The sequence below is a fragment of the Parambassis ranga genome, chromosome 7 (assembly GCF_900634625.1).
Source record: "Parambassis ranga chromosome 7, fParRan2.1, whole genome shotgun sequence".
Taxonomy (NCBI): domain Eukaryota; kingdom Metazoa; phylum Chordata; class Actinopteri; family Ambassidae; genus Parambassis; species Parambassis ranga.
In genome coordinates this window covers 16,999,233-17,011,906 of record NC_041028.1, presented here as the reverse complement: position 1 = coordinate 17,011,906, position 12,674 = coordinate 16,999,233, and the positions used below count along the sequence as shown (strand labels likewise).

Sequence of the window (12,674 nt, the reverse complement as noted above, 5' to 3'; positions counted from 1 at the left end):
TTAAAAAAAATAATAGATGCATATGCTCGGAAATTCTAGCAAAGAAATCTCAATTTCACATATTGCTATAGTAACAACAGCCTTGGTAACGTGGTGCCATCGGTCATTCATGTTTCGGGGCCACATTCACTTAAAACTCCTCTGTTTTCTACAGAGATGACTCTTTTTCACCCAAGTTAAATGCTCAGACGACAACATAGATTCTCATCCTTTTTATTAAGAAAATAATGCATATACAGTATAACCTATAAGTAATAGCATAACGTGTAAATCTATAGTGCAATTATAAACATTCAATCAAGCTATGACGTCATCACTACCAAGGCCGCCACACGCTGTGCTGCGTGTTTCCAGCTTCGTTCCTGTGACTGACGCAGTCTGACTTTTTGTGTTTTTTTGTGTCATTAGTGTTGTGCGCGGATAGAAGACCAGCTTGTGATGCCTGCCGTGCGTCCTTGCTTGTGTTTGCGCCGTGACGTGTCGCAGCGTCAGTCCTGGCCGCTTTCCTCTGCTCAGTTCCAGCTGCCGGTGAGAGAGCATCCAGGCCGCTGTCCGTGGTGCTGGAAACATCCACCGCTCTCCCAGAGGCGCCCAGTCTGTCGGAAAGCTGCGATAACCTCCAGCGGTCGCTCCCATTCAACTTATCTGCCATCACTAAGTATTGGTTGACGTTTGCCAGACAGCTGCGGAAGCCGGTCTGGTACTCGGAGAGCTCTGAAACCGCTGTGGTGCCTGAAAGCAACGAAAAGACGCCAGGTAAGAAACACACTCTGTGCGTAAAGTTGTGCGTAAAGTTACATCATGCGTTGATCCTTAATATTTCACACACACACATGTACTAATGGGATTCTAACTTACATCTCTGGATCTTCTGGAGGTTCCTGATGTGCTTCACAGTGAGCTCCAAGATGTCTGCTTTTTCCAATTTGCGCTTTCGAATCTGAAAAATGAGAAAACTTACAGTGAGACTTTGACTCTAAAAAACGTTTACATTTAAAGGAAAACGCTTGGAATGGTGAAGCTGTTGCTTGCACACTCACGCTGCTGCTGTAGTAGTTCTCCAGAAGAGACTTTAGCTGGTCCAAACTGTGGTTTATGCGCGCTCTGCGTTTCTTTTCCATGAGTGGTTTGGATACCTGAGAGTAAAGCGAGGAAACAAATATGAATATTACATACAGCAAACTTTGGCAATGTTACATTTCTATGTTTAAATCACTTTTTTTCTTCTTCATATGTTTTACGCACCTTGTTTCCAGGAGTAAGTTTGGATTTTTCTCCGCACTCTGTAGTCGCCACCATTTTTTAGTCCTTTGTTTTTGCTTTCCTTGAAGTTAATCTCTTCCCCTCGCTGGTTCACGAACGACCGAGTTGATCCTGAGTGGACTTATATACAGACACCCACTTAACATCTCAATGCAAACAGTCCCGCCTGTCTCTCGCGCTCAAATGAGCAACATAGGCGTCATTTGACAGCCAAAACCAGGGGGTCTAACTCCTCAACAACAAAAAAATGTAAAAAAATCAAATGATCTGATGCAGTTTAAATACACACACACATGAAAAACACATGTAACAACGAATTATGCTGAATAAATGTTAGCCATTGATAAATAATCCTGACAGATCGATCAGCAGATGAGGACTGTTAATTTCACTTGACTGTATGGGGCAATTTGGCTGCATTTAGATCCCTGTTTGCCTTGTAAATATATTGAAAAAAAACAATACTTTGTTAATGGTAAACCACGGGAATTCATGATTCACCAGGATTAAATGTAAACTCTGTACACAGCCTTGTAAAAAACGCCCAACAGTCAACGTGTGGGGCAGGAAAACCTGAAGAGAAGCGTAAAAATGATAAATATAATAACAAAGGTTAGCTGCTTGGCGTGCAGCGTAGTCGCCATTGACTCCTGTATTCAGTCTTTTATATGTGAGTTTCACGCCAGCAGGTTGAAGGCAGCACCGTGGTAATTCCCTTCGTGTCCTCACAATATTTCGATTTTCTGGTGCTGACAGTAAAAAAAAAACAAACACTAAAATCTTCACCTGCAAACTTAAAAAGTAACAAAATGCTCCTTTAGTCAAACTGCGCTTTTTTAAATAGGCTGTACATAAAACACCAAATACATAAGGACAAAAAGCATATAGAAGCTTGAATTGGGCTACCTTTAAGGACACTTTCACACTTTGGGGAATCTTTGGTTGTGCGTCACTACTTTTTTGTCTTCATACCAGGCTCAGTGAGGCACCGAGGAGAATCGCGGGCCGCCCCTTGTTCTTGGTTCCTCGCCTCCCGATTTTCCACAGTGCTCCCTGAAAGGGGCTAAAGCTTGGGAAAGTCATACCAGCTGAAACAATGTATTGAGCTGACTGCAGTCCACTGCGCATCATGTGCTCCCACACAGACTATCTGGAAAGGGCCCTCTAATGTGAAGGTGAATTATATCTATAGCTGCGCTTTGGTGATGTTAGATAAGGTAAAGCGTTCAGTGCATCAAATGAAGTGTTTGAGCACGTAGGAAAATGATTTAGATGGAAAGACACGTGAATTTAAAGATCTTCTCTGGCCCGTCCTGCAGTGCGCGTGTTAAAATGATTGAGGGCCAGGTCTGGTCCTGGTATGAGAAGAACTGTCTAAAAGAAAAAGAAAAAATAAGACCAAAGAGCAATTTCTTTGTGTTTATGAGAACAGTATTCACGCTGTTTAGTTATATAAAATATAAAAGTTTTTTTTGTACTTTTATATTGAAAATTATTTTTTATATATCCAGCTTGGACGCAGATTTACGCACGGCTTGGTATTTCGGATCATAAACCCAATTATTGTATTTTCCATTGTTGGCACCTAATTGATTGGCCTCGCAGGTCTAAATGAAAGTCATGATCGTTCAAAATGTTTTGAACTGCACCACTCGATTGTCCTGCTTGTATCACTAATTGCGTAAAATTGCTGTCCATGTTGCGCTGCTATATGCTGGCGCATTTAATCGGTATGAAATTTGGTCGAGATGTTCTGGTGTAGTGGTCTTTCTGCTGTCTTTTGTCCCTTTGCGCGCCGCATTATCTGCATTTTTCACGCTTAGTTTTTTTGACACAGGACCGTGGAGGGTTGATTCCAGCGTGGCATCAACAGCCCCTGCGTGTCCTGCGTCACAGAGGGGAGATTTCACCGCTGATTACGCGGTATAATTTCAATTAGCACTTCTATTCGGGATCAGAAGAATTGAAAAAGTGAAAGGAAGGGCTGATGGGCTCCACAGTGAAGGAATGCAACCAAGCTTTAAAACTGTTTTCCCTCCAATGCGCCTCGTTTCCCCTCATGCATCGTTATGCCATCATCTATCCATAAGAATAGCGCAGCGAGAAACTTGTGTCCCAAATGGACATAATAATACCAGTGCCATTAAATGACAAGTTAAGTGTATGTTTATAAAAGGGATCGGGCCTTCGCTTAACTTTCACTTTTCAGCCTCGGGTCATTCATTAACCCAATCGTACCTTTGTCATGGATTCCTGCCGGAGGGGACCTCACAATGCTGCTGTAATAATTGGACTATTGGGGAACTTGTTAACAACAATTAGTGAGGCAATTATGCAATTACTGCAATAAACTATTTTCTTCCAAAAGGGAAAGTGGTGGCATTTGCAAGCCAATGGTTGGCCTTATGCTAAGAGAAGCAGTAACAGGGTGGTTATCCTTTATTTAGGCGCCTTCAGAGGGAAACGGTGTGCATTTTTAAAGATGACAACCGCCACCATGTTAATGTAATTCATCTCAGCACACTGTAAACCAAAACATGACATGTATTCTCAAAACAGGCCGGAATGAATCACAGGAAGCAGGTATTCGTATTTGCAGACGTCATCAAAATCTTACTTTGTTTATTTTAACAGTTCTGTGAGGCTCTGACATGACTGCCCTCCACTGCAGAACCGTGTTAAAATATGCAGCCAGCGGCCCTTAATTTGGCTCACCGTGAGCGCAGCAAATCGATGTACCGCCTTCCATTCACAGAGACCCGGGGCTGCACTGGTGTGACCAAAACGCTCATTGTGAGCAACAAGGCCCACAGTAAAAAAAAAAAAAATCAGGAGCAGGTACACTGACAGGTGCGTGGAAAAAATCAGAAATATACACAGCTTTTCTTCTTTTCTATTTTGGAAAGCCACGCGACGGACCTGTTGGCACCTCTCTGATCAAACATCAAATAGAAACGGCATCATGAATTTCTATAGACTGGGCCTCGGGTTATTTAAAGACTTCTTACTTTGGTTTGGGGACACAATGGCCGCTGTTTGCCTGTGTGTGCCGGGGTTAGCGCATGAAAAGACCAGAGGTGCACATTAACATCGCTTAAGGTTTTCTCAAGGGCCGAAATGAACTGACTGGAAAGTAACTTTATAACTCGCTGGAGGATGAAGCCTTTGTCGTGCTCTGAAGTGAAAGACACAAGTGGCCAACAAAAGGAGTGCGCCTTTGTTAAACACTAAAGCGCATGGGTATTGATGCGCCTTGAATTGCAAAACATCTGCCATTTACTCTGAAGGACTAGAGTTAGATTTGAATGAGAATAACCAAGCAGCCATTAGCGCGCACTGTCTTTAGTCGTGCTCAAAACAACAGCCATGTGAGCAACGTGAAAATTCGGCGCTTGTTAATCAAATTAACAATTAATAAAACATTAAACACTTTTCTCCTGACGTCTCTCGTTGGATCCGCACTGTCTTATCTACGAATTTACATCACGAATGTTCTTTACGCACGTTTCTTGGCCGATTTATGACTGTAAAGTATTCGGATAGTTTACACATCAGTTAATACAGAACAGAGAACTTAGACTAAATATTAACCCCAGCACGTCACTGGTGAAAGAGGTCCTGTCCTGTTGACAATGAGGATGGAAAGACATTCAGGTCCACTCATGAATTTATTTAGGCATTAACTGTCTGTTTGTTGTTGTTGCTGTTAATCAAATTGTGAGAGAGACGGGCTTAGAACGTCTGTATCCGAGAACAGGTTTGATGAAACATGAGGCCGCGGGTCCCTCAGAGTTACGCACTCTGACAGATGAGAGCTCTACACCCTGCATTTAAAACGAAACAAAAAATCAATCCCATATGGCCACCAGACGCAAAAGCCCTCTACTTAAGAGTGCGCTTTGTTTTTGCTCTGGATGAAGAAAGGTGCGCCAGTTGCTGGCCAACTTTTTTTCCCAGGGTTCTCTCTGTTATCTGACCGAGGTGGAAAATTGAAAGCAACAAGTGAAAAGCCACGGGGCGTTCCTCCAATTTTCCGCGCTCCATATTTTCTATAACGGGGAAAAATGTCCCCTCAGCAGAAACAGCTTCAACTAAATAACGCACGATTAAAAACTAAACTTCATCACTGCATGATGGCCCCTATAGACCACAGGGACGGAAGTTCTGGAGCTGCTGAGCGTCTGTGCAGCTGCTCCTTGTTTGATCTAAGTTTATACTTGAAACATGTGACTATAAGTAAGTATTCTTTAATCTGAGCTGTTATTGTATCAATCTGGCCTAATCTCTGCAGGGAGAGAAATTCCTCGCGCCTTCGTGTGTGGCGAATGTAACTCTGAAATTGGTATGAAATTGTCAATTTGTTGGTGTCAGCGTTCAGCTCTCCAAACGCGCCATATGCCATGCTAAGTGGCACTATTTACCAATTCGTTCCTACTTTCACGGTCCATCCTCCCATTTTTCTTGCCAGGAAGTTGAATAGCGACAACAAAACGGCAATTTACCCTGTGGAACTGGCGCATACCCCCTGCGGCAAGGCTCTTTCCGTTCCACTTTGTGGGGCACCCGGGCCCTTGCAGAGCGTCACGGTGTGAAACTTTGACTTTCAAATGGAGAAAGAAACGCTCGATCTGTCTCAGGTCAACTTCTTGATGCACCAATCAACCAAAAAACAAATGACTTGTCAGTGTCACTTGTTTCATTAGATAATACAGCAAATACACAAACAAGTGAAAAAGATTATAAATGTTCCTTTATTTTCACTTTTATATGTTACACCATGTTGTTTTGAGATTTCAGGGGCAGAAGTCTCAACAGGTTTAACATATGGTGCAATGACATTAAAGGAAAAAATAGCATTATGCCAGAAACAAGATAAACAAAACTCAACAAAAGCAGCATGATCCTCCGAATGAAGAAGCTTGATGTGTGAATCTGACAAGACCTAACTTTATCTTTAAGTTTTCAAAAATTAAACAAAAAGAAAAAGAAAGAAATGAAAAAAGTGACAGTCCCATAAAGAGACTGCAACACTGTGAAGTAGCTACTGCCACCGTGTGGTGAGTCACCACATGACACTACGTCCACTTAATTTTAGGAAGAAATACATCCAAGGATCTTGATGGAAGTCAAATGTTCCCTCTTGGTAAAAGTAAAGTGTATTTTTAGGATGCAGAATTACAGTGCTTAGCCGGCAAGGTTGGAAAAGTTCAGCAATCTGGAATGTAGAATGGTGGCTTCAGTTTGGGAATTGTGGAATTTCTCTTTTCCTATAGTTTGACTTACGTACGTTTGTTCTTGTCAGTTCATAGATTTGCCATCTAAAAGTTATAAATATGTGTAAAATATAGGCTTAATCTAAGTACAGTGTTTAATTCCAATAAAAAAGGAGATGCACGCTCAGCTCCTGTCTGCAGCTACTGGCTAATAGTTTTAGTGTAATTCTGAATGAGACCCTGGAAGTACTGCTGTGTGTTTCTGTGAGGCTGAAAAATAATGATGTAACATTTGGGAAGGAAATACCACAGCAGAAATGAGTACAGACTGGAGAGAACCGCCAGAGCACTGAGCAGCTGGATGTACTGTCCACGGTAAAGCATGTGTACAGTGGCAAAGATGATCCAGGTGAAGATCAGCAGGAGGAGGCAGAAGGTTATGGCTTTGGCCTCGTTGTAGTTTTTTGGAAGGTCTTTCCCCATGTAGGAGAAAATGAAGCAAAGGCTGCACAAAAATGCGAGTAAGAACACGGAAGATGAGGATGATGTGAGAGTGAGGTCACAGCTCAGGACGATTTTGTCTGGGTACCAGACTGTTTCGTTGTAAGGTTTCGGGAGGGCAATGAAACCTCCAATAAGAAGTAAGAGTGCCTGAAAGAGAAACGCTGCAGTGATGACCAGCCACTGTCCGTGGTGTTTCATCCACCAGCTTTGCAGTTTGGGGAACTTGGCAGCTATTTTAAAAATGCAAACAATCTGAAAGGAGCGCACAACGAAACAGGCCAGACAAACAGTGTAGAACAAAAGAAACGGCAAGTACCTTAAGGTGCAAAATGCAACTGTTGGAATACCAAAGTGAAAGAACACACTAATGCTACACAGGCTAAGGCAGCCTAGAATGAGGAAGCACATTGGCCCCCCAGCAGATCTGACAACAGGCGTGTTGTAGTTGATGACAAAGAGAACACACATGGCCAACGCCACGCCCACCAAGGCCCCGGCCCCGACCAAGTTCACAATAGCTCCGAGGTCTGTGAATGCGACGTACTCCACCGCCCGCAGGTTGCATGATGTACTTCCTTCTTCGGACCATTCTGTCTTCTTACAGGACAGGCAGGTGGACGGATTCTCTGCGTCACATGACGGACAGACACGATGTCATTTACATCACAACCAATCAATACAACAGATGGAGGGAAACCACTTTGAAACACAAATTAAACAGTGAATCCTCATTAGGTTTATTATTTACACATGCAGTACATGGCCATCGATCAGTCCCTATCTACAGGTATAAAGTAGCAACATTTTTAAATAGTTTACCTGTAATGTTGGCATAAGTTCCATTTGGACAGATTATACAGCTGAAGCAGCATTTGTGGATTCCATTTTGCTTTTGTATAAATCCTGCAGGGCACTCTGGGGAACATAATGAAGTTGGTTCCTGCATAAGACATGTAATAAAATAAGAAGTGACCTTTGCAGCATTATATATTTTAAAGATACTCCTACAGGTTGCTTTATTTTACTGCACATTTAGAAATCCCTACAACTTTATATGGAGGGTTGTGTCGGTGTAAATGCACACTAACACAGACATGCATCCTTGTGGAAGGGGAAAACAAAACCAATAGCATGAAAATGACAATATAGAATATCAACACATCAAAAGAATATGTAGAGTCACAGGGAGAAACATACCTCTCCCGTTGTATACCACTGAATTTTACTGTTGTTGATGTAGAAGTTGACAGTTGGGTGAAATTTATAAAAGCCCACCTCCTCCGCATCACCACTGCGGTTCCAGAAAATTATGGAATAGGATCCAAATTTGGGGTCACCGTTATCATCAAACTGAATGTCCCAGTTTAAAAGTGTGAAATTTGACATCTTCAACTCTTCTAGGACCTGATGTGGACACACAAAATGTAAAAACTCATTATTGTTATACCTTCACACTGAAAATGTTATGTGAGGGTGAAGGTTTTTTAACATCAATGTCTATTTATTGAATAGAATAGGCCTGAGCCCAAATCCTTCTACCCTTCTACCCTCCCCTTTGTACATCAGTTAGATAGGATTAAACAAAGCTGACTAATAAAAATAAACCTTACCAGATGTGGGTACAGCGTCTTAGCTTTATTACATCTGCCACTTCCACACTGTAAGGTCCTGTGTAACGCATGAGCGATGGCGTATACGGCCGAGTATACGGCAAAAGAGAAGGAAGGATCTGCAGTCTGGATTTCCTCGACGCTCACGCTGCTGCAGTTGCAGACCTGATTACAAAACCCCTGCTGCTCTGCTCTTTCACAAAGAGGCTGGCTTTTGGTAGAGTTGATGAAATCATTGAAACCAGGTATTTTTATTACTGGCTGAGCCACCCCAAGCACAGTTCCAATATTCTGGATTCCCGTCATCTTTGAGAGTCTTTTGTTCGAGGACCACGAGTCTCCTGCTATCCACACCTTGTTTGTGACATTTAGCTGTATTACTGAGCGAATGACGGTTTCAGCTCTCATTGCAGGAGCAAAGATGATAACGACACGTGTCTTCTGGGCCTCAATCTGTTTGAACATTTGGGAGTGATCTGTTTTGTCGTTGAGACTTTTGGAATAAGCCAGGCAGATCTCAGTGTCCTTGATCCTTTGTACGAACTTGTCCAGTCCATCGATACCAAAATCATTATCACTGTAAAGGAAAGCAACCCAGCGCCATTTAAAGTGCTGTAAAATCTTAACCATAACGTCTATCCTGTCTTTATTAGGACGTGCTGTCCGAAAAAACGAGGGGTATTTAGCTTTTTTTGAAAAACTAGAAATAGCAGATCCATAATTGACCTGTTAAAAGAGAGAGACATTGATTATTTTCCATCACAAACTAAAAACTGCCTCATGTAATAGTTTTCAGACTCACCATAGGAATGAGATCGGCCATAAACAGTGGTGCTATAGTCAGGGCCTGAGTGCTTGAGAAAGGACCGACCACTGCGATCACTTTAGACAGGTTCTTGTAAGGCACTAGAGCCCAAGGTTGAACCATGTCATTGACTGACAGGAGTCTGAAAATACTTGGAAAATTTTGAGGGTCTGAGCAGTCGTCAAATGACTCATAGCCAAGAGACACGTTTGGCAGCAGGCTGGTAGAGTTATTGATTTCTTCTACAGAGAATCTCATCAACTGAAATCTCCGATAATCTGAGAGGCTAAAGGGGTGACTGGGGACAAGAAGACAGGACAGCAGGGTTATTTCATTATTATCTGTCAATGCTAATACAGATATGAAGGTTATAAAAGGGAAATAGGTTAGACCTAATGTTATGACTGTGATCAGGGTGCAACTAATGTTTTCTTCTACAAACGATTTAAAATAGAAATATATTCCTGTCTAAAGAATCTACTAAGAATAATGTTAAATCTCACCTGGAGCATTTGGCAAATTCCAGTCTGTTGCGTTCTCCTGGCCCAACATAATGAACTTCAAAAAGTCCACCAATCAAATAATCTCCTTCCAGCTGAAACTCAGAGCCTGGGTAGGTGCACTGACTCCAGATATGCACTAAAGTTCCCAGTAGACACAGAGAAGACAGAAAATGTTTCATCGTTGTTAGCTCCCCTTCACTTCTCCAGTTTGCACTCCAATGGGCTTTTCCTTTTCCTTTAGTAGGTCAGTGACACACTGGTGCCGGTTAGACCTCCAGTGATCATTTCCATGCACGTGGGATTGCATGTCATTAATTTTATTCAAATAATTGAAACAGATTTCACAAATCAGTATGCAAAAGCACCCTAAACACTAGTGCTGCAAAGTTTAATGAGCACCATAAGCCAGAAGATAAATCATGTAAACAAAGCAGGGTGTCAAAGGAAGAAAAACAAGCTTTACCTTGGAGCACAGGTCTGGGTCAATGTTGGCTACGTGTCTACACTCTCAGATGAAGTCTAATAGCAGAGTCTCTTACCGCCTCTGGCAGTTTACCCATAATGCACCCTGCTGCTATCTACTCCATGGTTCAGTGGTGACTTTTGCATACATGTCTGCCGTAGATGTTTTATGGAGGACAGTCAGCAGAGAGACAATGACCCACACAGCAAGCTGTGCATGTGTTCTCTGACTCCTTTTTATCATCTCTGTCATAAGAGATCATTCGTGAGCTTGACCCTGTCACTGGAGTATGAGTTGTTTTTTCACAGACACCTTAATGTACAGTAGGTACCATATGCTGCATACCAGGACCACTCCACAACTCCTACCCCTCTGGAGATGCTCTGATCCAGTTGTCTAGCCATCACAAGTTGCCATTTTCTTATGCTGTCTGTTTTTTTAACTTCAAGAACCTTGCTGTTTGCATGCCGGCTGTTATATTGCATTAATAGCCAACTATAAGCTACTAGTACTTTTGATGCACTGATGAGTTTATCAGTCTACTAGATCTGCAGCTGATGATTGTTTAGATTATTGATTGATTGTCCATGATTAATCAATCAATGTATTCTGACGTTTTATTGACAAGTGAAAAAACACGTTCCTGTTTCCAGGCAGTTTTAAACATCCATTGACTAATTATAGCTGCTTTAGAGTATATAATGATGATAACATTGTGTTTTTGTCGACTTCCTGCAATGTGGCACTGGAAACAAATGACCAGTCGGCAGGTTTACTGTGGGATCTTATTTAAAATCACACTATGTGCGTCACTAGTTGGATTTTTCTACAATCATTGCTGTATTCATTAGGGAGGATCATGTCCATATAGAATCTCTTTTTACTCCACTAGAGCATATAGGCATTTTGAATTTTAGTATTGTTTTTAGTCTCTGTAAAGCAGACAGCAGGGTCCAGTTCCAAAGTATCTGTACGCAATTTACATCAAACCACACATATCATTTGAAAGAGAAAAACATTATGAGAAACACATGATGAATGCGCTGATTTGAATATTGCAAACCACCTGGTGGAAGGGAGGAAGTCCTCCTTCTGCACAGTAGGAAGGCATAAACCCTCATCCTGTGACACAGAGGCAGGTGTCAGTTCTAACTATGACTCAGCATCAAAAACACAGACCCATTCTAAAATATTCAAAGTAAAGGCCAAAATGCTTTATAATAAATGTACAGAAATGAATACTGTACATATAATAATGAGACCCATGTATAATTAAAATCTAGATTGTATAGTTAAACAGCCCGACAGGTAACACAGGTAGGAAATGATCAGACGATAAATCATTTGTATGTGTTTATTAAACCTTAATCTATAATTGTGTTGTGTAGTTTCACTTCCTGTCATTTGAATGTGTCTTTATGAATCTTGTTGTGATGTGCTGGGAATATTATTTCTATTAGTTTTCAGCTGTCATGTGCATATAGGAAGTCAAAGTTATCATCTAAATTCTCATTACATGCTCGGAAGCTGCAAGAATTAGTCAACAAATGAAAGTTTGGAACTGATGGACATTTCCCACTGCTTTGTTCCATTGAAAGAAAAAAAACTATAAATAAAGCTTCCATAACATAAACCAGATGCCTGAAGTGCTATTGTGAGTCCCTGTGGAAGGCTTCACCATGTTGGCATGCCAGTCCGCCAAATCTGTCAAAATACAGACAAAAAAACACACAACTAATGATCAGGTGCAGATCTTTTAAACTGCAGCATTAAGATTTAACATGGTGTACATTTACTTTAGGTTACTCGGTGTATGGTCATGTAGTGAGCCCGTGTTTTTTTATCAATCTCAAAAAAACTGTTGAACACAAAACACACATTTTATTGAATCATACTAGTGTTATATAAGTGTACACATACATCCATGAGCATTTGCTCAGGACTTGTAAAATGTGGCATTACATCCTTACACATTGAGGTTGTAAACACAACTAAATTTTAAGTACCAGTTGATCTCAGTGGTGTCACACATATGCTAATGCAGTATTTACATAAACTAGACAGTTGTTAGTACATGTAGTAACATTTCTTAAATGTGCTTACTTGCTGGCAAAACTCCCTGGTCAAACTCAGGCTGCTACAAATGTTCAATATTTCTACCAACTAATTCTGACAGACCTGGGTTACTTCCCTGTTTCTCATTTGATATTAAGTTAAAACAAAGAAAATGTTTAAATCTAGTGCAGTAAAATAAGCCACTTACTGAAAGTAGGGCCTAAAGTTTCTCTTTTGACACGTATGTGTCGAAGGCAG

At 41.4% G+C, this 12,674-nt stretch overlaps 2 protein-coding genes across 2 annotated transcripts; both read right to left on the bottom strand.

Moving 5' to 3' along the window:
* Positions 1-316: 316 nt before the first annotated feature.
* Positions 317-1,409, bottom strand: her3 (hairy-related 3). The gene is given in 6 exon segments (XM_028409497.1): positions 317-732; positions 859-940; positions 1,041-1,136; positions 1,246-1,300; positions 1,302-1,375; positions 1,377-1,409. Coding segments are annotated over 6 exon segments (756 nt in total).
* A 5,226-nt stretch (positions 1,410-6,635) lies between these two features.
* On the bottom strand, positions 6,636-10,077 carry LOC114438733 (taste receptor type 1 member 1-like). The gene is made up of 6 exons (XM_028410260.1): positions 9,899-10,077; positions 9,393-9,693; positions 8,591-9,316; positions 8,178-8,384; positions 7,800-7,920; positions 6,636-7,606 (listed from the first exon to the last, which is right to left on the bottom strand). The coding sequence occupies exons 1-6, from the start codon at positions 10,075-10,077 to the stop codon at positions 6,678-6,680; spliced, it is 2,463 nt and encodes an 820-aa protein (XP_028266061.1). The 3' UTR covers positions 6,636-6,677.
* Positions 10,078-12,674: the final 2,597 nt, after the last annotated feature.